Source organism: Rhinatrema bivittatum, chromosome 7 (genome assembly GCF_901001135.1).
Source record: "Rhinatrema bivittatum chromosome 7, aRhiBiv1.1, whole genome shotgun sequence".
Classification (NCBI taxonomy): Eukaryota; Metazoa; Chordata; class Amphibia; order Gymnophiona; family Rhinatrematidae; genus Rhinatrema; species Rhinatrema bivittatum.
Genome location: NC_042621.1, coordinates 109201664 through 109227577, shown reverse-complemented (window position 1 = coordinate 109227577; position 25914 = coordinate 109201664). Strand labels below are relative to the sequence as shown.

The window sequence follows — 25914 nt, the reverse complement described above, 5'->3', positions numbered from 1 at the left end:
AACTTTTTAAATGTAAGTGAATTTAGGAGGGAGCTCGAATCTTGCTATTAAGAGAGATTGAAATATACAGGGAAACATCTTCTGCCAGGGGGCCTTAAAAAATGAAACCCCTATTTCTCACAGGCAGGTGTCAGGGGCATTGCTTATTAGCAGTTAAAACAATGTCTTTTTTGTAGTATCTTCAATTAAGTTGTGATGAGTCCAGCAGTTATAAAATCTAAACCCAACTATGTGATTGTTCGGGCAAAAAAAAAATGAGCAGAAATACCCAGCCACATGATTTAGACAAAGGTAAAATGGCTGTTGCAGCAGCTGATGCATTGGTTAGTGCCCACTGCCAGCTTTTGAAAGTTGTATTGGAGAAAGTACAGAGAAGGGTGACCAAAATGATAAAAGGGTATGGAATGGTTCCTCTATGAGGAAAGGCTAAAGAGGTTAAGGCTGTTTAAGCTTGGAGAAGAGATGGCTGAGGGAGAATATGACAGAGGTCTACAAAATCATGAAAGGACTTGAACAAGCACAGGTGAAATGGTTATTTACTCTTTCGAATAATACAAGAACTAGGGGGCCCACCATGAAGTTAGCAAGTAGCACATTTAAAACAAATTGGAGACAATTCTTTTTCACTCATTGCACAATTAAGCTCTGGAATTCATGGTCAGAGGATGTGGTTACGGCAGTTTGTGTAGCTGGGTTTAAAAATGGTTTGTATAAATTCCTGGAGGAGAAGTCCATAAACTGCTATCAATAGGGAATAGCCACTGCTTGTTGCTGGCATTAGTAGCATGGGAGCTATTTAATGTTTGGGTACTTGCCAGGTACTTGTGACCTGGATTGGCCACCGTTGGAAACAGGATATTGGGCTTGATGGACCCTTGGTCTTACCCAGTATGGCAAGTCTTATGTTCCTACATAGGATGTACCAGTTACTAGGGATGTGCATTCGTTTCATCCGTTTCCCATTACATGTCAATTAGATGTGCATTCGTTTCATACGTTTCATATTACATGCTTGTATAGGAAACGGATGAAACGAATGCACATCCCTACCAGTTACTAAAGGACACTTAGCAGCACTAATCTACTCACAGAAAGCATTGGATCTGTTACAAACTTGATGAAAGATATCGCTGATATCAAAGGCTTAACTGAACGAGATGAACATAGGAGAGTAGCTGGTATGGCAAACTGTTACCATAAAAAAAAAAAAAAAAGCAGTTTAAGCAAATTCTCCAAGACTTCCAGAACAGACAAGAGGACAATGCAGGTCTAATATAAGAAATTGGGTCAGAAGACACAATGGCTATTGTTTGAGAAATTTATATTGCAATAATAAAGGCTGAAAATCAAACAGAGCTGAAACTTGAAAAAGCTCAGAGTCTGTCAAAGAGAAATGTAAATGCTCAAAACCCCAGGACTAAGAGTGGCCTGATTATATACCTATGACATGCGCATAAGAGAGAAAATCAAAGTCTTTAACCACTTAATAAAATGCCATTATCATTCACCGTTTTAAATGTCCAATCCAAGAAAAACACTCTACAATTCTCGTTTACTTCCAAGAACCATCAATGAAAGTAGACCATCAATGCACTCAAATCTTCATCACTCAGCACAACATTCTGCTACTGAGGGGATCATATGAAAGCCAGCAGTGCCACTAACCAATGCATTTAAAGTTATCTTGTACCCCCAAAATCTTTATTGAAACATAAAAAAACAAAACACTTTTTTTTTTTAAGTCCACATTTTATAAAGGCTGTAAAAAGCTCTTTGGGGCAATTTTAATACTGTCTCCATTTGGACAAAGAGTGCACATGCTTTTGAAAGTGCCCATGGACTTTGCACCATCTCTAGGCAGAGGTTTGCATGCTCTTTTGCTTGAAACTTGCCATGGGTACAATGCACGTGTGCAAGGTCACGTGAACCTTTTTCTACAGGTAGAGATTTTACTGGAAAAGTATGCACACAGACTTGATAATGTAATCCGTGCATGTATTTTTTTTTTCAGGGGGGGGGGGGGGTGTTAAGGTCAGAGGAGGAAATGCTTCCTCTCAATGTGGCTAAAATTACCCACGCTGTGGAACGACCTGCTGATAGCCACATTACATGGAGGACAATTTTAAGTTATCCAACGAATATGAAGGAAACCGACCGTCTCAGAAACCTAACAAAGCTTAATTATGGACTCTTTCGTCCCCATTCACAATCTCTACAAAGTCCAAGCTCTTCTGCTATCCGCTCCAGGCTTGGAGTGCACCGGCCTAAACACCTGGGTCTCCTGCCCACTGCCCTGTACCCTCCAGCAGGTGCTGCTGTAGAGTGATGAAGGGGTCTTTTTATTTTTTTTTTTAAATAAAATCTTATATTCCACTGCTTCTAGGCAAATAGCATTCAGTGTGGAGTACAAACAACACATCCATAAAATTAATCATAAATATCTGAAATAAAATACAGAGAATTAAAACACAACAATAAAATTAGTTAGCCATCATCCAAATTCATCTCTGAATAAAATGGCCTTTCCTGCTTCCTAAATACCTTTATATAATTTTCTGCCCTAAGCTGGAGCAGTAATGAGTTCCAAATAGTCAGAGAAATATACCAAAATGCTCTAGCTCTAGTTTTTTTTTAAAGGTAATAATCATGATAGTGGGTATCTATAAACAGTCTGAGCAGCTGAGCGTGAAGGGCAAGCAGGCAAGCACCAGCCAATTTTATTTCGGACTACACAAACATTCTGCATTTAATAATTTATGCGTTATAGACCTTTATTTTACTGGGAGCCAATGCAACTCATTCAAAACGGGTTGAATATGGGTCACTTCTATTCAAACCCATAAGCATCCACACAGCATGTTGTATCAACTGAAGTACAAGCAACAGTCTGTCTACAAGACCTAAAGGGAGCTCCAGTAGTCAAGCTACCCCAGAGCCAAAGACTGAAGAACAGTTCTAAACATGTCATTTGACATGATGATAATGTTAAAACCACTGAAGTTTAACTTATAAAAAGCTAATTGAGCCACATGCCACACATGAGAATGCAAGGACAGCTGTGGGTAACAAAATTCCCAGACTTCTTGCTTCAGTAAATATGGCTAGGATAACGTCTTCTAGGGATACCAAAAGTTAGATCAATGACAGGCCAGGCCCTTACCAACCCAGTCTTCACTATACTCAAGGCCAGTCCTTTACACGCTAACCAAATTTTAATCTGCAGCGTACAACTTTGAAAATAAATCTCTCTGGGAAAAGACCAGAGGTATCCCATGAAGATATAACTGCACATCAATCGCTAAGCAGTTTTCCTAATGGAAAAAGGTAAAGATTAAAGAGGGCAGAAAACAGCGCTGAAGCCTGGGGAACGCTGGAGGACAATTCACGCCAGGAGGAATACAATTCCCTACTTGAACTCTATGTCTTCTGAGAACAAAGAAAACCAACGCAGTACCACCCCAAAACGTCCAACCTCCTTCAGAAGTGAGATGAGAATTTCATGCCCACCGGAGTCAAAGGCATTAGAGACATCAAGCTGCACCAAAATTCCAGCTCCACCATGATACACAGTACAAAGAAGCATTTCAAGATGGGACAACAGCAACAATTGTTATGTTGTGACCCTTTTGAAAGCCAAATTGGTTTTCATCAAGTTACATAATGATCAACGAGATAATCAGCTAACTGTAACAGTGCACTCTTCTCTGGCTCCTGGGTCATGGTAGGCAGATTAAAAATAGGTCGATAACTGACCATATCACAGACGGGTTTGATTCTTCTATTTATTTATTTATTTGTTTTGACACTGCAAATACTGAAGATTATTGTTTAACAAAAAGGGCTGAAGACTGACTGACAGCTGCATGTGTTCAAATCCAAGACAGTGGACCAGCAATATGCTAAATATTGATAAGAACAGATGGGAATTTGAACAGGCTAGGAACTAAAGTTCTCAGAGTTGCTGATCTTAGCAAAAATGTGTACAGCCATCTGTTGCCAATTTCTACAAAAACAGCCATGACTGCCTATGGCCAGCATCATATATTCTGATTTTTCATATAGGAGATTGTACATAAAAGTCCTTTTATAGGAAGGAATTTGAATTGCAGCCAATCAGTAAGCAACAAGTATTTGTAACTCAATGCATCACAAAGAGAGTATGAGATGCATAGTTATGCTTCACCATCAGCGAGAGAGAGAGAGGAGATCGAAGCAAAAAAAAAACATGTGTGCATACTCAGTCTGTGTCCCAATTTACGTCCCTGAAATTTCTGATCTGGCCCAGCAGAGTATTTCAGAGTAAGTGTCAATGCAGAAATAACACAAATTTAGAATTATTATATACAAACAAATCTATCAATAAGATATGGCTTCCTTTATTATATTCCCCACTACACTACTTGTTTCCTGTGGTAGCGCTTACCTGCACCATCATGAGTGTCTTGCTCTCCCCACTGAGCGAGTCCTGAAGCAAATAGGTCAACTTGGAATTGCGGAATGGCACATGAACTTGACGGGATCGCAAGGCATAGATGACATCACCCAGAGCAGACAGAGACTTGTTGATATACTGCGCTTCACGGAGTCGGCTGCCCTCTGCCCCAGACTTCCCCACACGCTCAGAGCCAGCCAGGTCCACCAGGTTCAACTTTCCTGAAGAGGAATCATCCGGAAAACCTCAGCATAGAGCAAAGAGGCTATCACAGTCTACGTTGCCTAATGCACAAGATAGGGCCAGCCCTAGCATGATGGAAGTCACCAGGGATATAACGCATCAATCCCAGCAACATCAATACAAATCCCAGTGTCAATTTAATGGAAGGGTCAGGGTACCTAAAGCCTCCAAGCCCAGCATGAACTCAAACACCAATCTGATAAGACAGGAAATCCATGGTTTCACAGCACTGTAGGAACACACACCTATGGTTCGAATGCGTGTACTGCAGTCAACTCCATTGACCGTCACAATGAGGAGGGCATGAGACCGTGAGCTGTGCTCATTAAGGTTGGTGCATTCTGTCACTCTGTTCATGTGCCCAATCTCAAACACCTGGAAGAAGAACAAAAACCACATAGCTCAAGCTCCGTAAAGGGTGCTCCATCCATCAGCCCCCACCCCAACCCACTTCCTCACCCCCACTCTATCCTCAGCTGCATCTCTTTCCTTATCATCTTTCCCCTAAGTCGCACATCCCTTTCCCCAGCTACCATCAGCATCCCATTCTGCACCTCCTCCCCTAATCCATAAACTTGTTCCCACAACAGAAGTTATATGACTGGAGTGCTACATTCCCTCCTACCTCAAAGACCAAGTTATATAACTATTTAGAGAGCCATTTTCAAAATCTTGGTTAGACTGACGTTCTGCAAGTACTTCTGCGCATGTGAACCTTTAAAAGGGAAAAACTGCCAGTGCCCCATTACCCTTCTCCTACTACCTCTATGTACCTCCATCATCTGTGAATACATCATCAATAGCCCTACCCTATCAATATGTTGTGAATACCTCCAACTAATCAACCCCTGTTAAATCATTCTGTCTTATCACCTTTCCTGCTCAGTCACTAACCTTTTAATGCTTTCCAATTCTCCAGCCTCCCCATTAATATACCCTACTGTTTGACCTCATCCTAATATTTTGCTTGAGAATTTGCTTTCTCCATGTAATGCTTAACCCTTACCCTATTGATATCCTCAACACTCTTCACTGTGAATTCTGTCAGGCCTGGTACATAGAGCTGCCCACTGCCATCAGGGCATAGTTTAATGTCCAGCTTCCCCTGAGGCTCCTTCCCAAGTAGGTCCCTGAGAAATGAGAGAAAGCAAAGATTCCAAGTAATTGGGAGAAGCAAAAGATGCTGTCCATATATCCACAACAGTGAATCACAGAAAGGCAACAGCCCTCCACGCCTCACTTCTGAATTATGTGGTCATTCAGTTTATTCCATCACTCCCTCACATCTCCCCAGAAGCACTGCCATTCCCTGTCTCAGACCCATCCACTTACCTATTGGCTCTCTATCCCTCTTCCCAACCCGCCACACCCCCCTTTCCTTCTCACCTGAGCGCTTCATTGTAAATCTCAACCATGTTGACGGAGATCTTATAATCCCAGTCCAAAGATTTCTCTGCCACCTCAGAGAAGAGAAGCTGCAGGGCTCGCTGGTTTATCCCGGGGTTCCCCGGCATTCCCTGGTAAAAGAGCAAAAGCCCCACATTAACACGTAGACTCAGCAGAAAGCAGCAGGGACCAAGCCTTCAATAACAAAAAAGAACAACAAAAGTAGCAGGAAGTGATGATGAACACCACAAGGAGAGCAGAGAGGGAGGTTCAGAAGAGAGACAACAAAGTGGAGACCACGAGCATGAGAGAGGCATTGGAAACAACAAAAGCAGAGACCGGGGTGTTACAAGGAATGAAGGAACAGAGGGAGACAGCACACTGAAGGGCAGAAGGGGGACAGAGAGGCACACAGGGAGCAGCAGCATGGAGAAGAGACCACAAGGGAGGACAAGAGGAAGCCATAGGGAGAGACTATGAGAAAGTAAGAGGCACAAGGAGAACACCGGAAAGCAGAGAAGAGGGAAACTAAAAAGAGAGGAAAGCACACAGGAAGAGAAAGGTACAGGAATACAAAAAAAAGAAAAAAGCAGAGACCAAGAGAGGGAAGATAAGGATGCAACAGAAAGCAGAAATCTCAAGGAGGAAAGACAGAGAAGCACAGGAAGAGAAAGTAGACTGACAGGGTAAAAAAAACAAACAGGTAAATACAGGCAGAGATAGAACAAGGGAGAAGCAAAAAGCAGTGCCTGTGAGAAGAGAGACGCACAAGGATGACGAGAGACTTCAGGGAAGAAAGAGAAAGAATAGCACAGACCACAAAGGTGTGAAAACAGGGAGGCACAGGGGCATTGAAATGCTACCAATTTCTTACCAATGGGGTGTTGCCAGCTCTGCTTTACTCAGCGAGACGGTCTGTTATCATAAAATTAATCTAGAAGGGGCTCTCGGGAATGCCCTCCAGAACAGGCAGCAGAGACCAGAAAACACAAGAGGAAGAGAAGGGCACAGGAGCCAACAGTAGAAGTGAGCACGAGGGCAGATATAAAAGGGGCTGGCAGCAGCTACCTCCATAGTGTATGTTTTTCCAGAGCCTGTCTGTCCATAGGCAAAAATACAGACATTGTATCCATCAATGCAGGAGGTAATCAGATCCTGCACCTCCTGGAACACCTGCAGAAGGGACACAAAGCGATTACTGCACAGGATTTCAGCAAGACAGCTGTTCCTCTGATCACATCCCAAGTGTGTGCACGCACGCATCTGCTCAGTGAATCCAGACATACGTGCACGTAGAGCCTGGCACAGACCCCAGATGCGTACATGTGTTGAGCCATTTTTTCATCTTAGGTTTACTACCGATTTACCCCTTGAAACTGCAAACGTGGCTCCCCTCACCCTGCACTTGCAACAAAGCCACGGGCAGTAAGAAGGGCCCCTGCCAGGAAGCTGGTTACCCACGAGATTCTGACCTCCCCTTCTGAGGGAACTGGGTATTTGAGACACTGACCTAAGAATGGTTGCTCCTCCTTCAAGAAGCTGACCCGAAGGGCACCTGCTGATATACTATCAGACCTTGACACACTGAGCCCATGAAGTGCCCCTGCCAAGGGACCCTCCTGCCCCACCCGGTTGAGAAACAATCTCCCCCCCCGAGAGGCATCCTTTCCAGAAGAACGTATCACTCAAGAATGTGGCTGTGGCACTTACATCTTGCTGTGTGGCTTCTGGTGAGAAGACCTTGTCCAGCTCAAATGACACCATCTTTCCCCTGTGACACAGATGCAGGACAGCATCGTCCTCTGGGTCAAAGGTCACCATATTCACAGCCTTTGGTCCACCACCGTCTTCCTCCATTACCGGGCGGACCCGACAAAAAACACGAATATTCCCTGGGGGTTGGAGAATAGGAAAGGAATTGCACATCTGATGCTTAAAGCCAGGAACTATGCTCACTCCAACTCTTACCCATGCCCCACCCCTCAGCAAGTCCCAGACTATCTAGCCATCAGGAAAACCCTGCAGTCAGAGATCTTGTCAAAGGAGCTCCCTACGTGCGTCCCCTTACCTCGTCGATTCACTGTGGCCTTAGGGGGTCTTAAGCGCCCCTCATTCTTCAACCACATTATCTCATTATGACCCCACAGGGCACCACACTCCCCTTACCTTTCAATCGCACCAGCTCATTGTGGTACTTCTTGCGCAGCTGCAGCTCCCGGCGGTATTTGCTCAGCAGCTCCTGGTTAGTATTCTTCACCTCCTCTACGACCTGTCCAATCTGAGAGAAAGCGAGAGTTGAGGATGCCACAGGGGGCCCCAAGTGAACCCTGCCCTAGCGAGGACCTCAGGACTGTGCTGCCCTTTCCATATCCTGGCAGGGGAAGAAGAGATCTGGATCTGTGCCCCTTTCTCTCGGGGTCTGGTAGACCACAAAATAGAAATGGAAATGTGCACACAAAAACTGAAATGGAAACCCCCCCTCCCCCCAAGAAGCCCTGGAAAACACTTAAGAGAAATGGATGCAGAAATGCATTTCCACCTGTACTGTGCAAAATACAAAAACAAAAAGGCATACACATTTCCTAGAACTCAGAGAAATGGAGAAATTACTTACCTGATAATTTCGTTTTCCTTAGTGTAGACAGATGGACTCAGGACCAGTGGGTTTATGCTTCCCTGCCAGCAGATGGAGACAGAGCAAGCTGACATCACAGTATTTATAACCCTGCAGTGACCCCAACCTGCCAATATTCTCTTCGAAAGCAACTGTGGACAGATGAGCAAAAAACTTGATTAAAAACAGATAACCAGAACTGTACTCAACCAACCATAAACACTGAACTCATATAAGATTCAAGGTACTCCAAGCTAGGGACTGGATGAACACCTACCAGTAATCCCTTGGGATCCGGAGCCCCACAGGAGGACTATTGACACACTCATGCGGCAGCCGAGGAGGGGAAGCAGAGTCCATCTGTCTACACTAAGGAAAACGAAATCATCAGGTAAGTAATTTCTCCATTTCCTAGCGTGTAGACAGATGGATACAGGACCAGTGGGATGTACCAGAGCTACTCCCCAACAGGGTGGGAGGCTGCTTGCGGTCCAGTCAACACCGCACGTGCAAAGGCTGCATCTTCCAGACGATAAAATCTGGAAAAAGTGTGTAAAGAGGACTACGTCGCAGCTCGGCAGATATCGACGGGCGACAACAGACTAACCTCCAACCATGACACTGCCTGAGCCCTAGTGGAATAAGCCCTAACCTGAGTAGGCAATGGCTTTCCAGCATCCACAGACACGGCGTGACCACCTCCTTAATCCAACAAGCTATGGCAGCCTGAGAAGCCGGAGCACCCTGCTTACTCTCGCCATGGAGAACAAATAGGCGATCCATCTTTCAAAAAGACTCAGACCATCCAAGGAGCACAAAAGGCAAAACTCCTCCACATCCCTGACCTTATCCAGGGATGGCAAGGAGATGGACGGATTCAAATGAAAAGTGAGACACTATCTTGGGCAAGAAGGATGGAACAGAACACTGCTGTAATGCTCCCGGAGTCACCCAAAGGAACTGCTTCCAGCAAGACAAGACATGCAACTCAGAAATCAGACGTGCAGAACATATAGCCACCAGGAACACAGCCTTCAAAATGAACAACTAAGGAAAGGCTATGCAGTGGTCAGAATGTAGGGCCCACCAAAAAAAGTCCAGCACCAATTTCAGACTCCACAATGGAACCGGTAACAGAGGAAGGCCTAAGGTGCTTCACTGCCTTAAAAAAAAAAAAAAAAAAAAAAAAAAAAAAAAAAAAATGGGCCACATCAGGATGAGACAAGGAACCATCATTCACCAGGCCTCTGAAACAAGCAGGAGCTGCAACCTACACCTTTAAGGAATTAAGGGCAAAGCCTTTATTCAATCCATCCCATAAAAAATCCAGAATGAGTGGGATCTTAACTGAACGAGGAAGAACACCTTGCTCCTGACACCAGCCTCAAAAAAGTCTCCAAATCCGCACATAAATCAAGGAAGTGGAGAACTTGCGAGCGCAGTGGCAACCACCACAGAGGAATAACCACACTTTAACAAACAAGCCCTTTCAAGGGCCAAACTGTAAGACATAATCAAGATGGTTCCTCCTAAAGAACCAGTCCCAGTTGAAGCAGATCCATGTGCGGTGGAAGATGAAGGGTGCCTCAACCAGGAGTTGTTGCAAATCCGCATACTACAGACGCCTGCGCCAGTCCAGTGCCATCAGGAGTACTAGCCCCCTGTGGCCTTCGATCTTGCGAATTATGCCCAGCAAGGGCCACAGAGGAAAGGCATAAAGCAATCTGTCTTCTGGCCAGACCTATACGAGAGCATCTATTCTCAGGAACCACAGATTCTCTCCTGCGACTGTAGAAGCAAGGAAGCTTCGCATTTCAAGAAATCGCCAGCGATCCACAATCAGCTGAAACACCTCAGCTGACAACACCCACTCTCCTGGGTCGAGACTCTCCCTGCTGAGAAAGTCCACTCTTACGTTGTCTTTTCCTGCAATGTGAGAGACCAAGATCATCTGCAGATGACCTCCCGCCCATTCCATCATCTGGTCTATTTCCATGACACTTGCTGGCTCTTGGTTCCTCCCTGGCAGTTGAGAAAGGCCACTGTCATTGTATTGTCCGACATCACGCAAACCGCTTGATTCTGCAGCCTGTGGCTGAACTGCAAGTATGCCAGCCATACCATCCGGGCCTCCAGGAGATTGATGTTCCAGTAGGACTCTTCGGCATTCCAGCACCCCTGGGCCATTAATTCCAGACAGTGAGCCCCCCCAACCATGGAGACTCGCATCATTCATGAATACCAACTAGGCTGGAGAGGACAAGGGAACTCTCTTTCTCAGATGATCCTTCTGCAACCAGCACTGGAGGCAGGAGCAAATTTCCATTGGCAAATGGAGCCAAACCATCAGGTACAAAAACTTAGATTGTAAGCCCTCTGAGGATAGAGAAATACCTACAATACCTGAATGTAAACCGGTGTGATATCTCGATTGAGATCGAATGTCGGTATATAAAAACAATAAATAAAATAAATAAATAAATAAACCGCATAATCCTGAGACTGCAGGTTCTAACGAGATAGCAGAGAGTGCTGAAAAGGATGCATATGCACCCTTGTCCATGGCACCACTTCCAGGGTAGCTACCATCTAGCCGAGTACCTGTAGGTAGGACCACACAGTCGGGTGTATGGTGTTCATCAACTGATGCACTTGAGACATCAATCTCTGGATCCAAACTTCTGGTAGAAAAACTCTGTCCTGTCCCGTGTCAAACCGGACCCCCAGATACTTCAACGACAGGGATGGCTGAAGATTGCTCTTGGTCAGGTTCACCACAAAAAGCAGCTCCTGCAATAAGGAGATCACCTTGTGTGTCACCTGGCGGCTCTCTTCCCAAGACTTGGCTCGAATCAGCCAGTCGCCCAAATACGGGTGCACCAGGATTCCTTCTTTTCGCAAGTCCACCGCTATCACCAGCATAATCTTGGAAAAAGTTCTGGGAGCAGTGGTTAGACCAAAAGGCAGCACCCGAAATTGATAATGGCGCCCCACACCACAAAGTGGAGAAAGCATTGGCATTCCAATTGAAGGTAAGCCTCTGACAGATCCAAAGAGGTCAGAAATTCCCCCGACTGCACCGCCATTATTACAGGGCATTAAGTTTCCATTTGAAAATGAATCACCTTCAAGTGACTGTTAACCTTCTTGAGATCCAAGATGGGACGAAAGGAGCCCTCCTTTTTGGGCACAACAAATATAAATTGAATATCGCCCCATACTTTGAGACATGGGCACCGAAACCACAGCCCTAAGTCAGAAGAGCTTTTAAAGTGTGAAGTCCACTGCTTTCTTCTTCTGCGGGGAGTGGCTATGGGACATCATGAACACGTCCTGAAGAATACTGCGAAATTCCAGTGCATACCCTTCACGCATCACCTCCAGGACCCACTGGTCTGACATGGTCTTGACCCACCTCCGATAAAAGACAGACAGAGAGACGTTCCCCTATTTCCTGTTCCGGAAGTTGGGTCAGCAAACCTTCATTGGGAAGCTTGGGAAGGTTCACCACCCAAGCCCGCTCCTCTCTTGAGTTGCTGGATACGAAAGGACTGAGACCTACCGAAAGGTCGAGTCCGCTGAAAGGTCATCCCTCTTAGGGATGAAAACTCCCAGAACTGACCCCTCATACCAAAGGGGCGCTGTAACTGTTTCTTATTCTCCAGCAACCAAGGCACCGGAGACTCGCCCCACTTACTTGCCAGTTTCTCCAACTTGCTCCCAAACAAGAGCGAGTCTTTAAAGGGCATCTTGGTAAGAATGGCTTTGGAAGATGTGTCAACTGATCAATTTCACAACCAGAGTTGACACCTGGCCGCTATCACTAAAGCCACTCCCTCTGGTCAAGGTCCGGAACAAAGCACAGCCTGCATCTGCTAAAAAGGTGGCAGCAGGCTCCATAACTGCTCTGGAATTCCCTCCAGACTCAACCACCTGAGAGAGAAGCAGACAAGGTCTCGCCACTGTAAATTCATTGCCACTGCCTCGAAGGCTTGCTTAAGAATAACCTCAATCCTTGTATCATGAACATCCTTCAAAACCCCTCCTCTCTCTACGTGGATAGTTGTTCGCTTAGACATGGCACACAATTTGGGAAAATGCAAACTCTCTCTCACAGCCGCATCCAGGGGGGTACAGGCCTTCCAATGTCAGACCCCCTTTAAAATTTGCCTCTGGGCCATCCCGTTCCAGATCAATCAATTCCTGGATTGCATCCATTACTGGGAAAAACCAAGAGGCTTTACGTAAGGAAACCAAAATCGGATTCTTCCTCAGCTCTGACATAGCATCCGAACCAGGAACACCCAGCTGTTTCAAGGTCTGGGAAATGAGGGCCGGCAGTTCATCTCTATGAAAGAACCGCAACATGGTTCGATACGGTTCCAGCCTTGGAGGAATTTCCCCATTTCCAGGGAAGCAGGATCAACCTCATCAGTGCCATCCGGATTCCTGATGGGAACACCTGCAGCGAGCCGAGGCGAGCCCCAGCGCTTAAGCATAGGACTGGAAGAGGGATGAGCCACCGACTGGACAGAAATGGGGGAAGCGGAGGACTATGCCTCAAGAAAGGCTTATAAAGCCTTGAAAAAAATCCCGCCCAGAAAAAGCAGCCGGGTCCTGACCAAGCCCAGAAGAAACTGGAGCTGGTCCCACAGAACTGCCCTCACCAGTGGAGCACCCAGTCAAGGGAGAACCAAGATCTGGCGCCCCCCCCAGTCAAGGCCAAGACAACCCATCATCAGAATGGGAAGTCAGGAATAGCAAAATCTGAGGAAGAAAACTCTCCCTGAGCGTCTGAGTAGCGCTGACACAGGTTAGACGTCAGGTCAGGCTGAGAAGCCCTAAAAAGACAGGCAACACAAATAGGAAGACACTTAGGCTTCTTGCTTACCGGTGCCATCGCTGTGGTAAACATGCTTCGCAATGGCTCGTACTCAAAAATGAAATGCACCCAAAAAATAAGCTCCTAGAAGAAAGCGCAGCAAGGCGCACGCACAACCTGTGTGCCAAGTTAAGCACGTAAAAAGGTCTGTGCACGTAAAAAGCGCGCCCAAAAACCAAGCACACAAGGTGTGCGCAGAGCCAACACACTGCGCATTCAGACGGCCTATAGAAGACAGCAGAACATGCACAAGAGCATGTGAAAATGGCCGCCGCGACCTACCATGTGGCGTGTAAGAAAAAATCCTAGGCGAGGGACCTAGCCCACTGGGGGCGGCTCAACCCGCCAGGTTGCCCAGTTCCCCTTCCCCAACCCCAACAGAAGCAGGAACAAACATCAGCATGGTGCGCCGAGAATGGAGACCAGAGGAAGTCCTGAAACCCCTGTAACTGTCTCTGATTCAGGTAAAGCTCTTTTTTTTTTTTTTTTGTTTATAAAAAACCTTACCTGGGCTCTGTGCTTACCGGCTGAGCACAGAGATGTCTCCAGCTGCAGGGGAGGGCCTCTGCAGTTACCACCACGCTCGGCCTCCTGCACCCTTTGCCTTTCAGCTGAACTAGCAGCTAAGTCCACGCCAGGAAACCCAGCTACCGGACCAAGGTACACCTCTGAGGAACCACGGAAATCACCTCAGGAATTCTCAACTGGGTGAGGGACCTTTAGGTATCATTGCAGGAGAGCGGGGCTTTTGTTTCCTAATTTAGAATTTCAAATTTCTCCTTTCAAAATGCTTGAAGCATCTCCCCATAGGGAGACGCACGTCCACTATTTGCTGGAGACTGAGAATACTGGCAGGCTGGGCTTACTGCAGGGCTATATATATATACTGTGACGTCAGCTTGCTCCTTCTCCATCTGCTGGCAGGGGAGCATAAACTGGTCCTGAGTCCATCTGTCCACACACTAGGAAATAAAAGATTTCTCACAAAAGAATGAGCAGGTTAAATGATCATCCTTGGGGAAAGAGGAGAAACAGAAGCTATAGCAGCAAAATGTGTCATGTTTAGGAATTTAATATAACCAAAGACAATATTGAGCATTAAAAAATTACAAGTTTCTGCTTAGTTACTTTCTGTACTTGGTAATGCTTTTATTTTATTAATTAATGAATTTACTTTGCAAGATATGCAAATTTGTCACATCGATAGCATTAATCAAAGGTTCACAATAGGTGAGGTGGAAGTAATTCCAGATAAAAATTGTAATCCACTCATAGGAAATCATGGTGTTCTTTTATTTAGAGAGGCAGCCCATGTATAGCGTGTAAGTTTGAAAGTTGTGCGTCCCCCCGAGACAACGCAGCAGCTGCTGCCCCCATCCCTTCACCCCACCTCACACTTATGTAAAAAAATAAATAAATAAAGAGTAGCAGGACAAGAGAGCCCCCACCCCAATATTCAAAGAGAGTAAAACATGCTGAGAGCCCTCCCGACCTCCTGATCCCAAGATATGAAAAAGTGGAAGCATGCCAAGGGCCCACTCCCAGCCCCATAAGCCTGTAGGTATGCCAGAGGGAGAAGAAAAGGCTTTGTCCCACTCCTGCTGGCTTGAAGAGTAAATGCTGGTACAGCTGTATTCCATATTTACTATGCAGGCCGGAGCAGCCCTGTGCCCCTGCTGTTCTTTAGGGATCAGGAACGGGCGAGCGTGACCTTGAAGCAGCCACCGCAGCAGACAGAGCAGACATCAGCAGTTGCATAGTAGCCAGGGTTGAAGCATGGACAACTGGCATTACTTGTTCACGAGTTTCAAACGTGTGCTACTTCCACTCTATTTTTGCATCTGCTACCTGGGGCTTAAGTTATGGTAGGACAGCGTGCTGCCACCTTTTTTCTGGGGTCTGAGGAAGTAGAGCAGAGCCAATGGTGTACTTCAGTTCCGAGGGGCGAAGGATGGCCGGACGGAATGGAGGAAGCATTTGGGAAAGTGTTCCTAGCTCCACCCCCTCTGACAGGTCACACCTAGCCCCTCCCCCACTCTGCTCACAGTTCTTCCTTTTTGTCTGCAAATTAATCCCTCCTCCTGCCGGCTTACTTACAGGCTTTGGGGGTTAGCTGTGGGAGTTTGGGGGCAGGAGGGGGTCCTCAGCACACTGCTACTTTTTCATATTTTGGGATCAGGAGGCTGCGGGGAGGGCCTTGGTACACTACTATTCTTTTAATATTGGGCTCGGGAGGATGGGGGGCCCTTGGTGCATATATATATATATATATTTATATTTTTTTTTACTTGGACAACTTTCGGGCCGATACAGTAAAAACGCAGGAGAGCGGGCGAGTGCCCGCTCTCCTATGCTTGCGATACAGTAAATAAATTTATTTAAATTAGGCCCGGTGGTAAAAAGAAACGCTAGGGACACTAGCGTGTCCCTAGCGCCTCTTTTCAGACAGGAGTGGTGGCTGTCAGCAGGTTTGACAGCCGACGCTGGTTCTAGAGCCCACTGACAGCCATGGGTTCAGAAACCGGACGCCGGCAAAATTGAGCGTCCGGTTTTCAACCCACGAGCTGCAGGCCTATTTCACTTTTTTTTTTTTTAAACTTTTGGGACCTCCGACTTAATATCGCCATGATATTAAGTCGGAGGGTGCACAGAAAAGCAGTTTTTACTGCTTTTCTGTGCACTTTCCCGGTGCCCGGAGAAATTAGTGCCTACCTTTGGGTAGGCGCTAATTTCTGAAAGTAAAATGTGCGGCTTGGCTGCACATTTTACTTACTGAATCGCGCGGGAATACCTAATAGGGCCATCAACATGCATTTGCATGTTGCGGGTGCTATTAGGTTCGGCGGGTTGGACGCGCGTTTGGACGTGCTATTACCCCTTACTAAATAAGGGGTAAAGCTAGCGCGTCGAAAACGCGCATCTAAATGCCGGCTAACAGTGCACTCCGTCGGAGCGCACTGTACTGTATCGGCCTGCTTATCAGGTATCTTTGGCTAAGCATATTTTGCAGGATTCCTGTCCCACTAAGTATTTGGCTAAAGTTATCTGGATTAAATTTGCTCTGTTGCTGGCCAGCTTGCTGAATATTGGCCTCATGAAACATGCCACGCTCGCTCAGATCGAGGCTCATTGAGCCCAGCATACTGCCTCTGACAAAGGCCAAGCCAAGTCACAAGTACCGGCAGATCCCAAAAAGTAGACACTTTTAAACAATTTTAAACTTTTAGACACTGCTAGTTGTCTTGACCAGGCAACAGATTTCACAGCTTGATTGTGCACTGAGTGAAAAAGTACTATTTGTTTTAAATCTGTTGGTAAGTTTCATGGAGTGTCCCTTTGTTTTATTTATTATTTAATAATTTTTATATACCGACTTTTCATGCAAACATATCAAATCGGTTTACAGTAGTTAGCCATTAATCATTTAAAATTATTTGCATTTCCAAAGAAGAAAGGAAGTAAATAATTATTTATATTATGAAACAATGTAACATAGTAAACTAAATAGTAGGCTTTTAGTATTATTTGAAAGGTTAAATAAGCGTCCTTTATTTATCCATCCTGCCCCACTCACGATTTTATAAACTTTTCCTGTCTCCCCTCTCAGCGGTCTCTTTTCCAAACTGAAAAGTCCCAACCTGTGTAGCCTCAATGTCTAGCTTTCTTTCGGGCAGATACAGTACAGTGCGCTCGGGTTTGGACGCGCGTTTGACGCTCTAGCTTTACCCCCTATACAGTAAGGGGTAATAGCGCGTCGAAAATGCGCATCCAACCCCCCCCCCCCCCCGAAACTAATAGCGCCCGCAACATGCAAATGCATGCAATTCAGTAAGTAAAATGTGCAGCCAAGCCGCACATTTTACTTTCAGAAATTAACGCCTGCCAAAGGCTGGCATTAATTTCTGCTGGCACTGGGAAAGTGTTCAGAAAAGCAGAAAACTGCTTTTCTGTACACCCTCCGACTTAATATCATAGCGATATTAAGTCGGAGGCCCCAAAATTAAAAAAAAAAAAAATGTTTTAATTGGCCGGCGGCCCGTGGGTCGGAAGACGGACGCTCAATTTAGCCGGCGTCCATTTTCCAAACCCGTGGCTGTCAGCGTGTTTGAGAACAGACGCCGGAAAAATTGAGCATCGGCTGTCAAACCCGCTGACAGCCACCGCTTCTGTCAAAAAGGAGGCTCTAGGGACGCGCTAGTGTCCCTAGCGCCTCTTTTTACTGCGGGCCCCTAATTTGCATCTTCTTCCCCCCTGAATTGCGCGCACAGGAGAGTGGCCTGGGCGCTCGCCCGCAACTTTTACTGAATCGGCCCGTTTGTAAGCAGGCAACAGACTGACTGATTCGTGGCTCAAGTCTCCTGCACTGTAGGTTGCAAGTGGTAGGAGAAGGTGGCCCTTACAGTCCTGATAAAGAAAAGGCCGTAATAGCTCCTCCCAGTGCATAGAGCTGAGGCAAGCAAAGACGTTTGCTGCTCTGGAGAAGGCAGAGTACTGTGTACCATGGCAGTGTCTGGCCCCCACGGGTAAGGAGGCAGGAAATTCAGGAAATAATGGGCAAGCCCCAGAAGAGAACACGTGATGCTCGAGTTCCTGGAAGTATCAGAAAAGCTAACTTACAAAACAATGTCAGAAGTTAAAAAAATAAAACCCAAAAATAGCCCATTTCCTTACACCCTTTAATATCCCACCTACCTACATCAAGGGCGGAGGAAGCAATCCTTTTATAACATGACATCTTACTACATACAAGACTACACTGAATACCAAAAAGTAGGAAAGAGCGAAACTTGTGTGCGCAAGATGGCTTTACGTACTGCTAAGCAACAGAAAAGAATATCAAAACCAGAACAGCATGAAGAGTTTAAAGCATCGTTCTCATCCTCACCTCCTCCCTGGTGGTCCGCAGCGCCATTCGCAGCAGAAGGGGAAAATCACGCACCTGCCGCTTCAGACCGTTGTAATCGTTGGTCAGGGTGCGCAGAGCAGGCTGCAGCGTCAAGAGGTTCGTTCGGACACCTGCAGACACGCGATTATGTTACAATTAAATCTCTCATACAGAAGAGGCGCACCGTTTCCAGGCCCTGCCTCTTCTCCCCTTCCTTTCCTGGGTCACTCTCCCCCCCCCCCCCCCCCCTCACCTTACTCCTCCCTCTAAGCACCCCTCTCCTCCATCTCAGGCTCACCCTGGGCTTGCTGCATTCCCTTCCACTGCAGCTCCCTGCCCCACGCTATGCATCTTCTCATGCACACACACACACACAGCTCGGTCACGCTCCCTCACCCGCCAGAGCCCTCATTGTACACGCATCTCCCGACGATCTGCCACGGGGGCCCTTGTTAGCAGTGCTCAGCCCAGGGAGCAGGCCACGGCGCCGGATCTGGTGGGTGGGGGGGGAGAAAGGCGAGGCGGTCAGAGCAACGGCACTCACCTGCAAGATTCTCGTGCACGGCTTTCATTTCCGTTTGCGCTTGCATGAAAGCGTCCTCTATGGCCCGGTTCTTCTCCTCCTTCATGGACTGAAGGACTTCCACCATCTCTCTATGTACTCGCTCTAGCTCAGACTCGTACTGCTGAAGCTAGGGAAGCAAGGGAGACAACGCACCCGTTACTGTGCTGAACAGAGAGACAGAGCAAGCCTCAGAAGCGGGGCTGAATGAAAAGAGCCAGAGCAACAGACCTTGGTAACTTACAGCTTTGGCTTCCAGTTTAAACAGAAGAGCAAGCAAGCAAGCAATGGAGTTTGAGGGAGAAACTGCTGTTGGCCTTGGCTGTACTTCTGAGATCATGAGCCATTTAGTAAGTATATTTTTTTGGGAACTGGCATGTTTTGGGCTTCTTTAGAATGGTTGTCCATGCTTTGTGGACAGCTCTTCCCAGCTACAGGAGGTGAGAGCAGAGAGAGGACTTCAGAAAGGGAAAGAGCTAAGAGAAGCTTATCAGGTAAATCCCTGCAGACACAAAGTAACCAGAATATATATCAGATTGTCACGCTGGTGGCACCCTACCTGCACAAAAGACATCTTGGCACGTACAAGGCAATTTCTGGTACTGTCAAAGTGTGACAGAAGTAAAAAAAATTGAGTAATGCCTACTTCCTCACCTTATTTATTTCTCCTCATCACTATCTCCTCAAGCGTGCTCGTGCTCCTCTTCCTCCGCACAGGACTGCAGATTTCTTCCCCTCGGACATGCAGGGCATTAGCTCCCCCCCCCCCCTCCCCCCAGCAATCTGCTACTGCTTTCCACCTCCTCACCCCCCCTAATACTTCCTCGGCCTTCCTGCCTCTTCCTAATTTGCTCCCGCATCCCCTCAAGTCTCTCTCCTCCAGCGGCTGATTTTATAACCAGCAATACCAGACCGATGATTCAGCGTGAGCAACGACAAGCGGGGTCAGGAAGCACTTCTCTCTCCCGTGCCTCTGTTCCTACCCTCCTCCAGCTGTTTACTGGCTCCCCTGGTTCTCATGCGGAGGCCAAGGCAATGAGGGGAGGCACAAAAGGCACCTCCGGCCCTCCCCTACAGGAGTCCTGTTGCAGGTGCACCACCAATGAAAGCTAGAGAGTAATCACAGGGCCTGCGGGAGCTCGCCTAGAGATGCAGCGTCCGGTCTTTAAATCCCAGAGACACTGCAGGTAACATCAAAAGTTTCAAGGGATGGCCCGTCCTGCCCGGAGCAGCCCTCCAGAGGCTCGTTCCTTGCATACCTGGTCTTGCAGCTGAGCCGATGTGCCATGCGAGTCCTCTAGCTGCTCTTCCATTTCCTTCAGGACCTGCCTCTGCATTCCCACCTGCTCCTGCAGGGACCGACTCTGGGACTGCGCCTCACTCAGGGCCTGCTTAAGCTTAGAAGATTCCACCTCCACCATTTTGATGATGTACTGAAAAAAAAAAAAAAAGTACCAACAGTGCCTGTGAATAAAAGGAGTCATACTGTGTGAGAAAGATTAATCAGTGAACCCCTGAAAGCCAGCACTATGATCCAGAGACCATTTTAAAGGTTACAGGACTCATAAGATCTCCCAAGAACCAGCAGCACTAGTCAGATTTACCATGTTTGATTATAACTACAAGCGTAACATTTACCAAATGTTATGAATTTAATTTGCTTATGATTGTTTGCTATTTTAATTTATCCCATGTTTTATGTGATTTATGTTAGATATTTATTTATGCTTTGAAATTGTTTGCCAAGGATGTGTTAATTATGGATTTATTGTAATTCACGTGGACAGGTGTGTAAGAAATAAAGATTGACTACTCTGGTTCCCCTAGGGTTGGGAAGGGTATGTGGGATCTCTTGAGGACTGGGAATCACCCATGATCCTTCCAAGGGCTGGGAGAAACTAAGAACATAAGAACATGCCATACTGGGTCAGACCAAGGGTCCATCAAGCCCAGCATCCTGTTTCCAACAGTGGCCAAACCAGGCTACAAGTACCTGACTGGTACCCGACAAGTACCCAAAAACTAAGTCTATCCCACGCTACTGATGCCAGTAAACTACTTCTGCCTGCTGGGATCATTTTTAACTTGCTTCCTTTTCTCCATTGGGAAAAACTGAAAGGTGGAGGCTGCTGCTGACTCAAACCTAGAAAATGACCACTGATGTTACTGAATCCTGAGAGAACGGGGCGTTGAGCACATTGTCCATTTCCATCCATTCTTCTCCATTCATTTGTTGATCTTTGAGAGAATGCAGAAGAAAGGAAACTCAGACTAATCTGATTAATTTGATTCCTTCCTTCTTATAGCAATTTGTATGAGATTTTATTAATCTAGATGTCCAATTATATCACCAATATATAGGGCAGTTGCTGAACTAAACAAAACAAAGCTTGCATTCTCTTCCCTTTTGGGCTTGCGTGCTCACAGAATCACAGATTGACTGAAAAAGAAGAATGACACTCTTTATACAGTAATTTTAAAAAATGCAAGCTGCATCTAAGGTAAGAAGAGTCCGTGAAGCGTTAGGCCCAAGCAACCCATTTTACTGTATAGAGCGCTATACAGTATCCTGGGTGCGCTGGCCTAACGCTTCACGGACACGCTGGTACCGGTATCTGTCATTTCAAATTTCGTTTCAAATGACATTTGAAATGACAGGTACCAGGAAGTGGACGGTTCTCCTACGCTTGGGATTGCCAGTCCTCCCTCCTCTCCTCCCGAAGCAAGCAACGAAAGCGGAAAAAAAAAAGCGAAAAAGTGAAAAAAATAAAAGTTGCAAGAGAGAGAGGGGAGAGAGGACAGGCAATCCTATGGTACACTCGGGATTGCCAGTCCTCTCCCCTCCTCCCGAAGCAAGGCGCAAAAAGTAGCCTTGCTCCGGGAGGAGGGGAGAGGACTGGCAGTGTACGGTAAAGCAACGAAGTGACTTACTTTTTTCACAGCCCTCCTCTGAAGACGGACCGCAGCTCCCCTGCCTCCCGGAGGCGAAGATGGATGCCTGCACGGGCGAAAGCGGCCCCTGTGTGTGCAATTGGGCCGTTCAATGCGTGACGTCATGACGTTTGGCGTCACGGCATGTGACGTCACGCATTGAGCGGCACAATCGCACGTACAGGGGCCGCTTTCGCCCGTGCAGGCATCCATCTTCGCCTCCGGGAGGCAGGGGAGCCGCGATCCGTGTCCGATCTCCGTCTCCGGAGGAGGGCTGTGAAAAAAGTAAGTCACTTCGTTGCTTTACCGTACACTGCCAGTCCTCTCCCCTCCTCCCGGAGCAAGGCTGCTTTTCGCGCCTTGCTTCGGGAGGAGAGGAGAGGACTGGCAATCCCGAGCGTAGGATTGCCCGTCCTCTCTCCCCTCTCTCTCTTGCAACTTCTTTTTTTCGCTTTGCTTTTTTTTTTTTGCTTTTTCGATTTTTTTCCGCTTTCGTTGCTTTGGGAGGAGGGGAGAGGACTGGGGCTGCCCCGGAGACCAGCACCCATGGACGCGGCCAGGGCAGGTGAGCGGGGGCTGGGGGAAAGTTTTCCACCTATCCTTACCCCTGCCTCTAACGCAGGGGTAAGGGTAGGCGGTAAGTTAGCAGGTTAAACGCGCGGCAAAACGGCAGGGGCGCGCGTTACTTTATGGGAGGGAATACCGTAGCCAATTCGATCGTTTACATGTAATATGTGCTAGGTCTTACATTTAGCAATTTGGCAAAACCTCTACTAGGTCTTATTTTCGGGGAAACACGGTAGCAGTAGCAATTTTCTAAGTCGACTTGATTAATAGCAGTTAATGGACTTCTCCTCCAAGAACTTATCCAAACCTTTTTTAAACCCAGCTCCACTAATATCATGTAACTACTGCATGGGTTATTTTTCCCTATATGCAACACCTTGCACTTGTCCACATTAAATTTCATCTACCATTTGGATGCCCAATCTTTCAGTCTTGCAAGGTCCTCCTGCAATTTATGACAATTCACTTGTGATTTAACTACTCTGAATAATTTTGTATCATTTGCAAATTTAATAACCTCAATTGTCATATTCCTTTCCAGATCATTTATAAATATATTAAAAAACACCGGTCCAAGTACAGATCCCTGAGGCACTCCACTGTTTACCCTTTTCCACTGAGAAAATTGACCATTTAATCCTACTCTCTGATTCCTGTTTTTTTAACCAGTTTGTAATCCATGAAAGGACATCGCCTCTTATCCATAACATTTTAGTTCTTAGAAGCCTCTCATGAAGGACTTTGTCAATGCCTTCTGAAAATCCAAATCCGGTAGATGTTGTGTTTCACCTTTATCCATGTTTTATTAATCCCTTCAAAAAAATGAAGCAGATTTGTGAGGCAAGATTTCCCTTGGGTAAATCCATGTTGACTGTGTTCCATTAAACCATGTCTTTCTATATGCTCTGTGATTTTGATCTTTAGAATAGTTTCCACTATTTTTCCCGGCACTGAAGTCAGGCTCACTGGTCTATAGTTTCCCGGATCAACCCTGGAGCCCATTTTAAATATTGGTGCTACATTTGCCACCATCCAGTCTCCAGGTACAATGGGTGATTTTACTGATAGGGTACAAATTTTAACTAATAGATCTGAAATTTCATTTTTTATTTTCTTCAGAGCCCTGGGATGCATACCATCCGGTCCAGGTGATTAGCCACTCTTTAGTCTGTCAATCTGGCCTACTACATCAAATCAGTCTACTAAACATCAAAATCACAGAACATATAGAAAGACATGGTTTAATGGAACAAAGTCAGCATGGCTTTACCCAGGGCAAGTCTTGCCTCACAAATCTGCTTCACTTTTTTGAAGGAGTTAATAAACATGTGGATAAAGGTGAACCGGTTGATATAGTATACTTGGATTTTCAGAAGGCGTTTGACAAAGTTCCTCATGAGAGGCTTCTAGGAAAAGTAAAAAGTCATGGGATAGGTGGTGATGTCCTTTCGTGGATTGCAAACTGGCTAAAAGACAGGAAACAGAGAGTAGGATTAAATGGGCAATTTTCTCAGTGGAAGGGAGTGAACAGTGGAGTGCCTCAGGGATCTGTATTGGGACCCTTACTTTTCAATATATTTATAAATGATCTGGAAAGAAATACGACGAGTGAGATAATCAAATTTGCAGATGACACAAAATTGTTCAGAGTAGTTAAATCACAAGCAGATTGTGATAAATTGCAGGAAGACCTTGTGAGACTGGAAAATTGGGCATCCAAATGGCAGATGAAATTTAATGTGGATAAGTGCAAGGTGATGCATATAGGGAAAAATAACCCATGCTATAATTACACAATGTTGGGTTCCATATTAGGTGCTACAACCCAAGAAAGAGATCTAGGTGTCATAGTGGATAACACATTGAAATCGTCGGTGCAGTGTGCTGCGGCAGTCAAAAAAGCAAACAGAATGTTGGGAATTATTAGAAAGGGAATGGTGAATAAAACGGAAAATGTCATAATGCCTCTGTATCGCTCCATGGTGAGACCGCACCTTGAATATTGTGTACAATTCTGGTCGCCGCATCTCAAAAAAGATATAATTGCGATGGAGAATGTACAGAGAAGGGTTACCAAAATGATAAGGGGAATGGAACAACTCCCCTATGAGGAAAGACTAAAGAGGTTAGGACTTTTCAGCTTGGAGAAGAGACAACTGAGGGGGGATATGATAGAGGTGTTTAAAATCATGAGAGGTCTAGAACGGGTAGATGTGAATCGGTTATTTACTCTTTGGGATAGTAGAAAGACTAGGGGGCACTCCATGAAGTTAACATGTGGCACATTTAAAACTAATCGGAGAAAGTTCTTTTTTACTCAACGCACAATTAAACTCTGGAATTTGTTGCCAGAGGATGTGGTTAGTGCAGTTAGTATAGCTGTGTTTAAAAAAGGATTGGATAAGTTCTTGGAGGAGAACTCCATTACCTGCTATTAAGTTCACTTAGAGAATAGCCACTGCCATTAGCAATGGTTACATGGAATAGACTTAGTTTTTGGGTACTTGCCAGGTTCTTATGGCCTGGATTGGCCACTGTTGGAAACAGGATGCTGGGCTTGATGGACCCTTGGTCTGACCCAGTATGGCATTTTCTTATGTTCTTATGTCCTATAGGTCCATATCCTCCCATCTGAGGGAAGAGGAGACACGCGTCTCTCCATGTCCTCCCCTCTGAGGAAGAAGCAAACAATGTCTGTGTCCTCCTCCCCAGGCCAGCTTCTCTCAACAGGGGCCTCTCCACATCCCTACCACTCTTGGTAAAAAGATGTTGCCAACTGTAGATCCTCCCTTCCTTCCTTTCTCAAAGTAGCAGAAGGGGGGTGTCCATCCAGGAGTCCGTCAATTAAGCTTCCCCCCCCCCCAAGCACAAAGTAGGGGAAACCCTTCCCTAAAGTCCTATGTGGTGTTCTTTTTGACAGTGCCATTAACAGCAGGTATGGGGCTGGTGACCCTTATGGCTGCTGCTGGCACCATCATGTGTCCTCTGCACATTTCTGTGCCTTTTCCTGCCTGCCCCTTCACTTGCCTTGATCTGTGGGGGCTGTGCTTTCAGGCTGGCAATGATCTGCTGAGATTCCCATAGTCTGAGGTTAAACCGCTCCTTCTCCTTGGCTCGCTCCCGCAGTGAATCCTTCAGACGTTGCTCTACTTCGGCCAGGCAGGCCATCTTCCGCTGCACTTCCAGCTCCGGCTTCAAAAGCTGGCCATTCTTCTCGCCAACCTCCAGCTTCAGCTGGCACGAACACTCCTGCATTTGTGCACTCTCCAACTGAGAAAGGGAAAAAGAGCACAAGTGTACAATACAGTTAAAGCATCTGGACCGCCACAAACCAGATGTATCCAGCTTGGCAAGCATCGATAACACCCATAATTTTCAAACACATTCCTTCTACTCACCCTCACAAGAAGAA

The 25914-nt window shown here is 46.3% G+C and overlaps 1 protein-coding gene across 5 annotated transcripts in view; it reads right to left on the bottom strand.

The window, feature by feature from the left end:
• KIFC3 (kinesin family member C3) overlaps positions 1-25914 on the bottom strand; it is a 99803-nt gene that overhangs the window by 22344 nt on the left and 51545 nt on the right. For 4 of the 5 annotated variants that reach the window (XM_029608917.1, XM_029608915.1, XM_029608920.1 and 1 more), the window contains 11 exons: positions 25530-25772; positions 20264-20437; positions 18987-19134; positions 18443-18573; positions 8228-8339; positions 7772-7953; positions 7130-7234; positions 6062-6192; positions 5682-5805; positions 4921-5050; positions 4424-4653 (listed from right to left, as the gene is read on the bottom strand). In XM_029608917.1, the coding sequence (XP_029464777.1) occupies positions 4424-4653; positions 4921-5050; positions 5682-5805; positions 6062-6192; positions 7130-7234; positions 7772-7953; positions 8228-8339; positions 18443-18573; positions 18987-19134; positions 20264-20437; positions 25530-25772 (1710 nt within the window). The remainder of the gene's footprint in view (positions 1-4423; positions 4654-4920; positions 5051-5681; positions 5806-6061; positions 6193-7129; positions 7235-7771; positions 7954-8227; positions 8340-18442; positions 18574-18986; positions 19135-20263; positions 20438-25529; positions 25773-25914) is intronic. The other variant, XM_029608919.1, reaches the window with a different exon arrangement.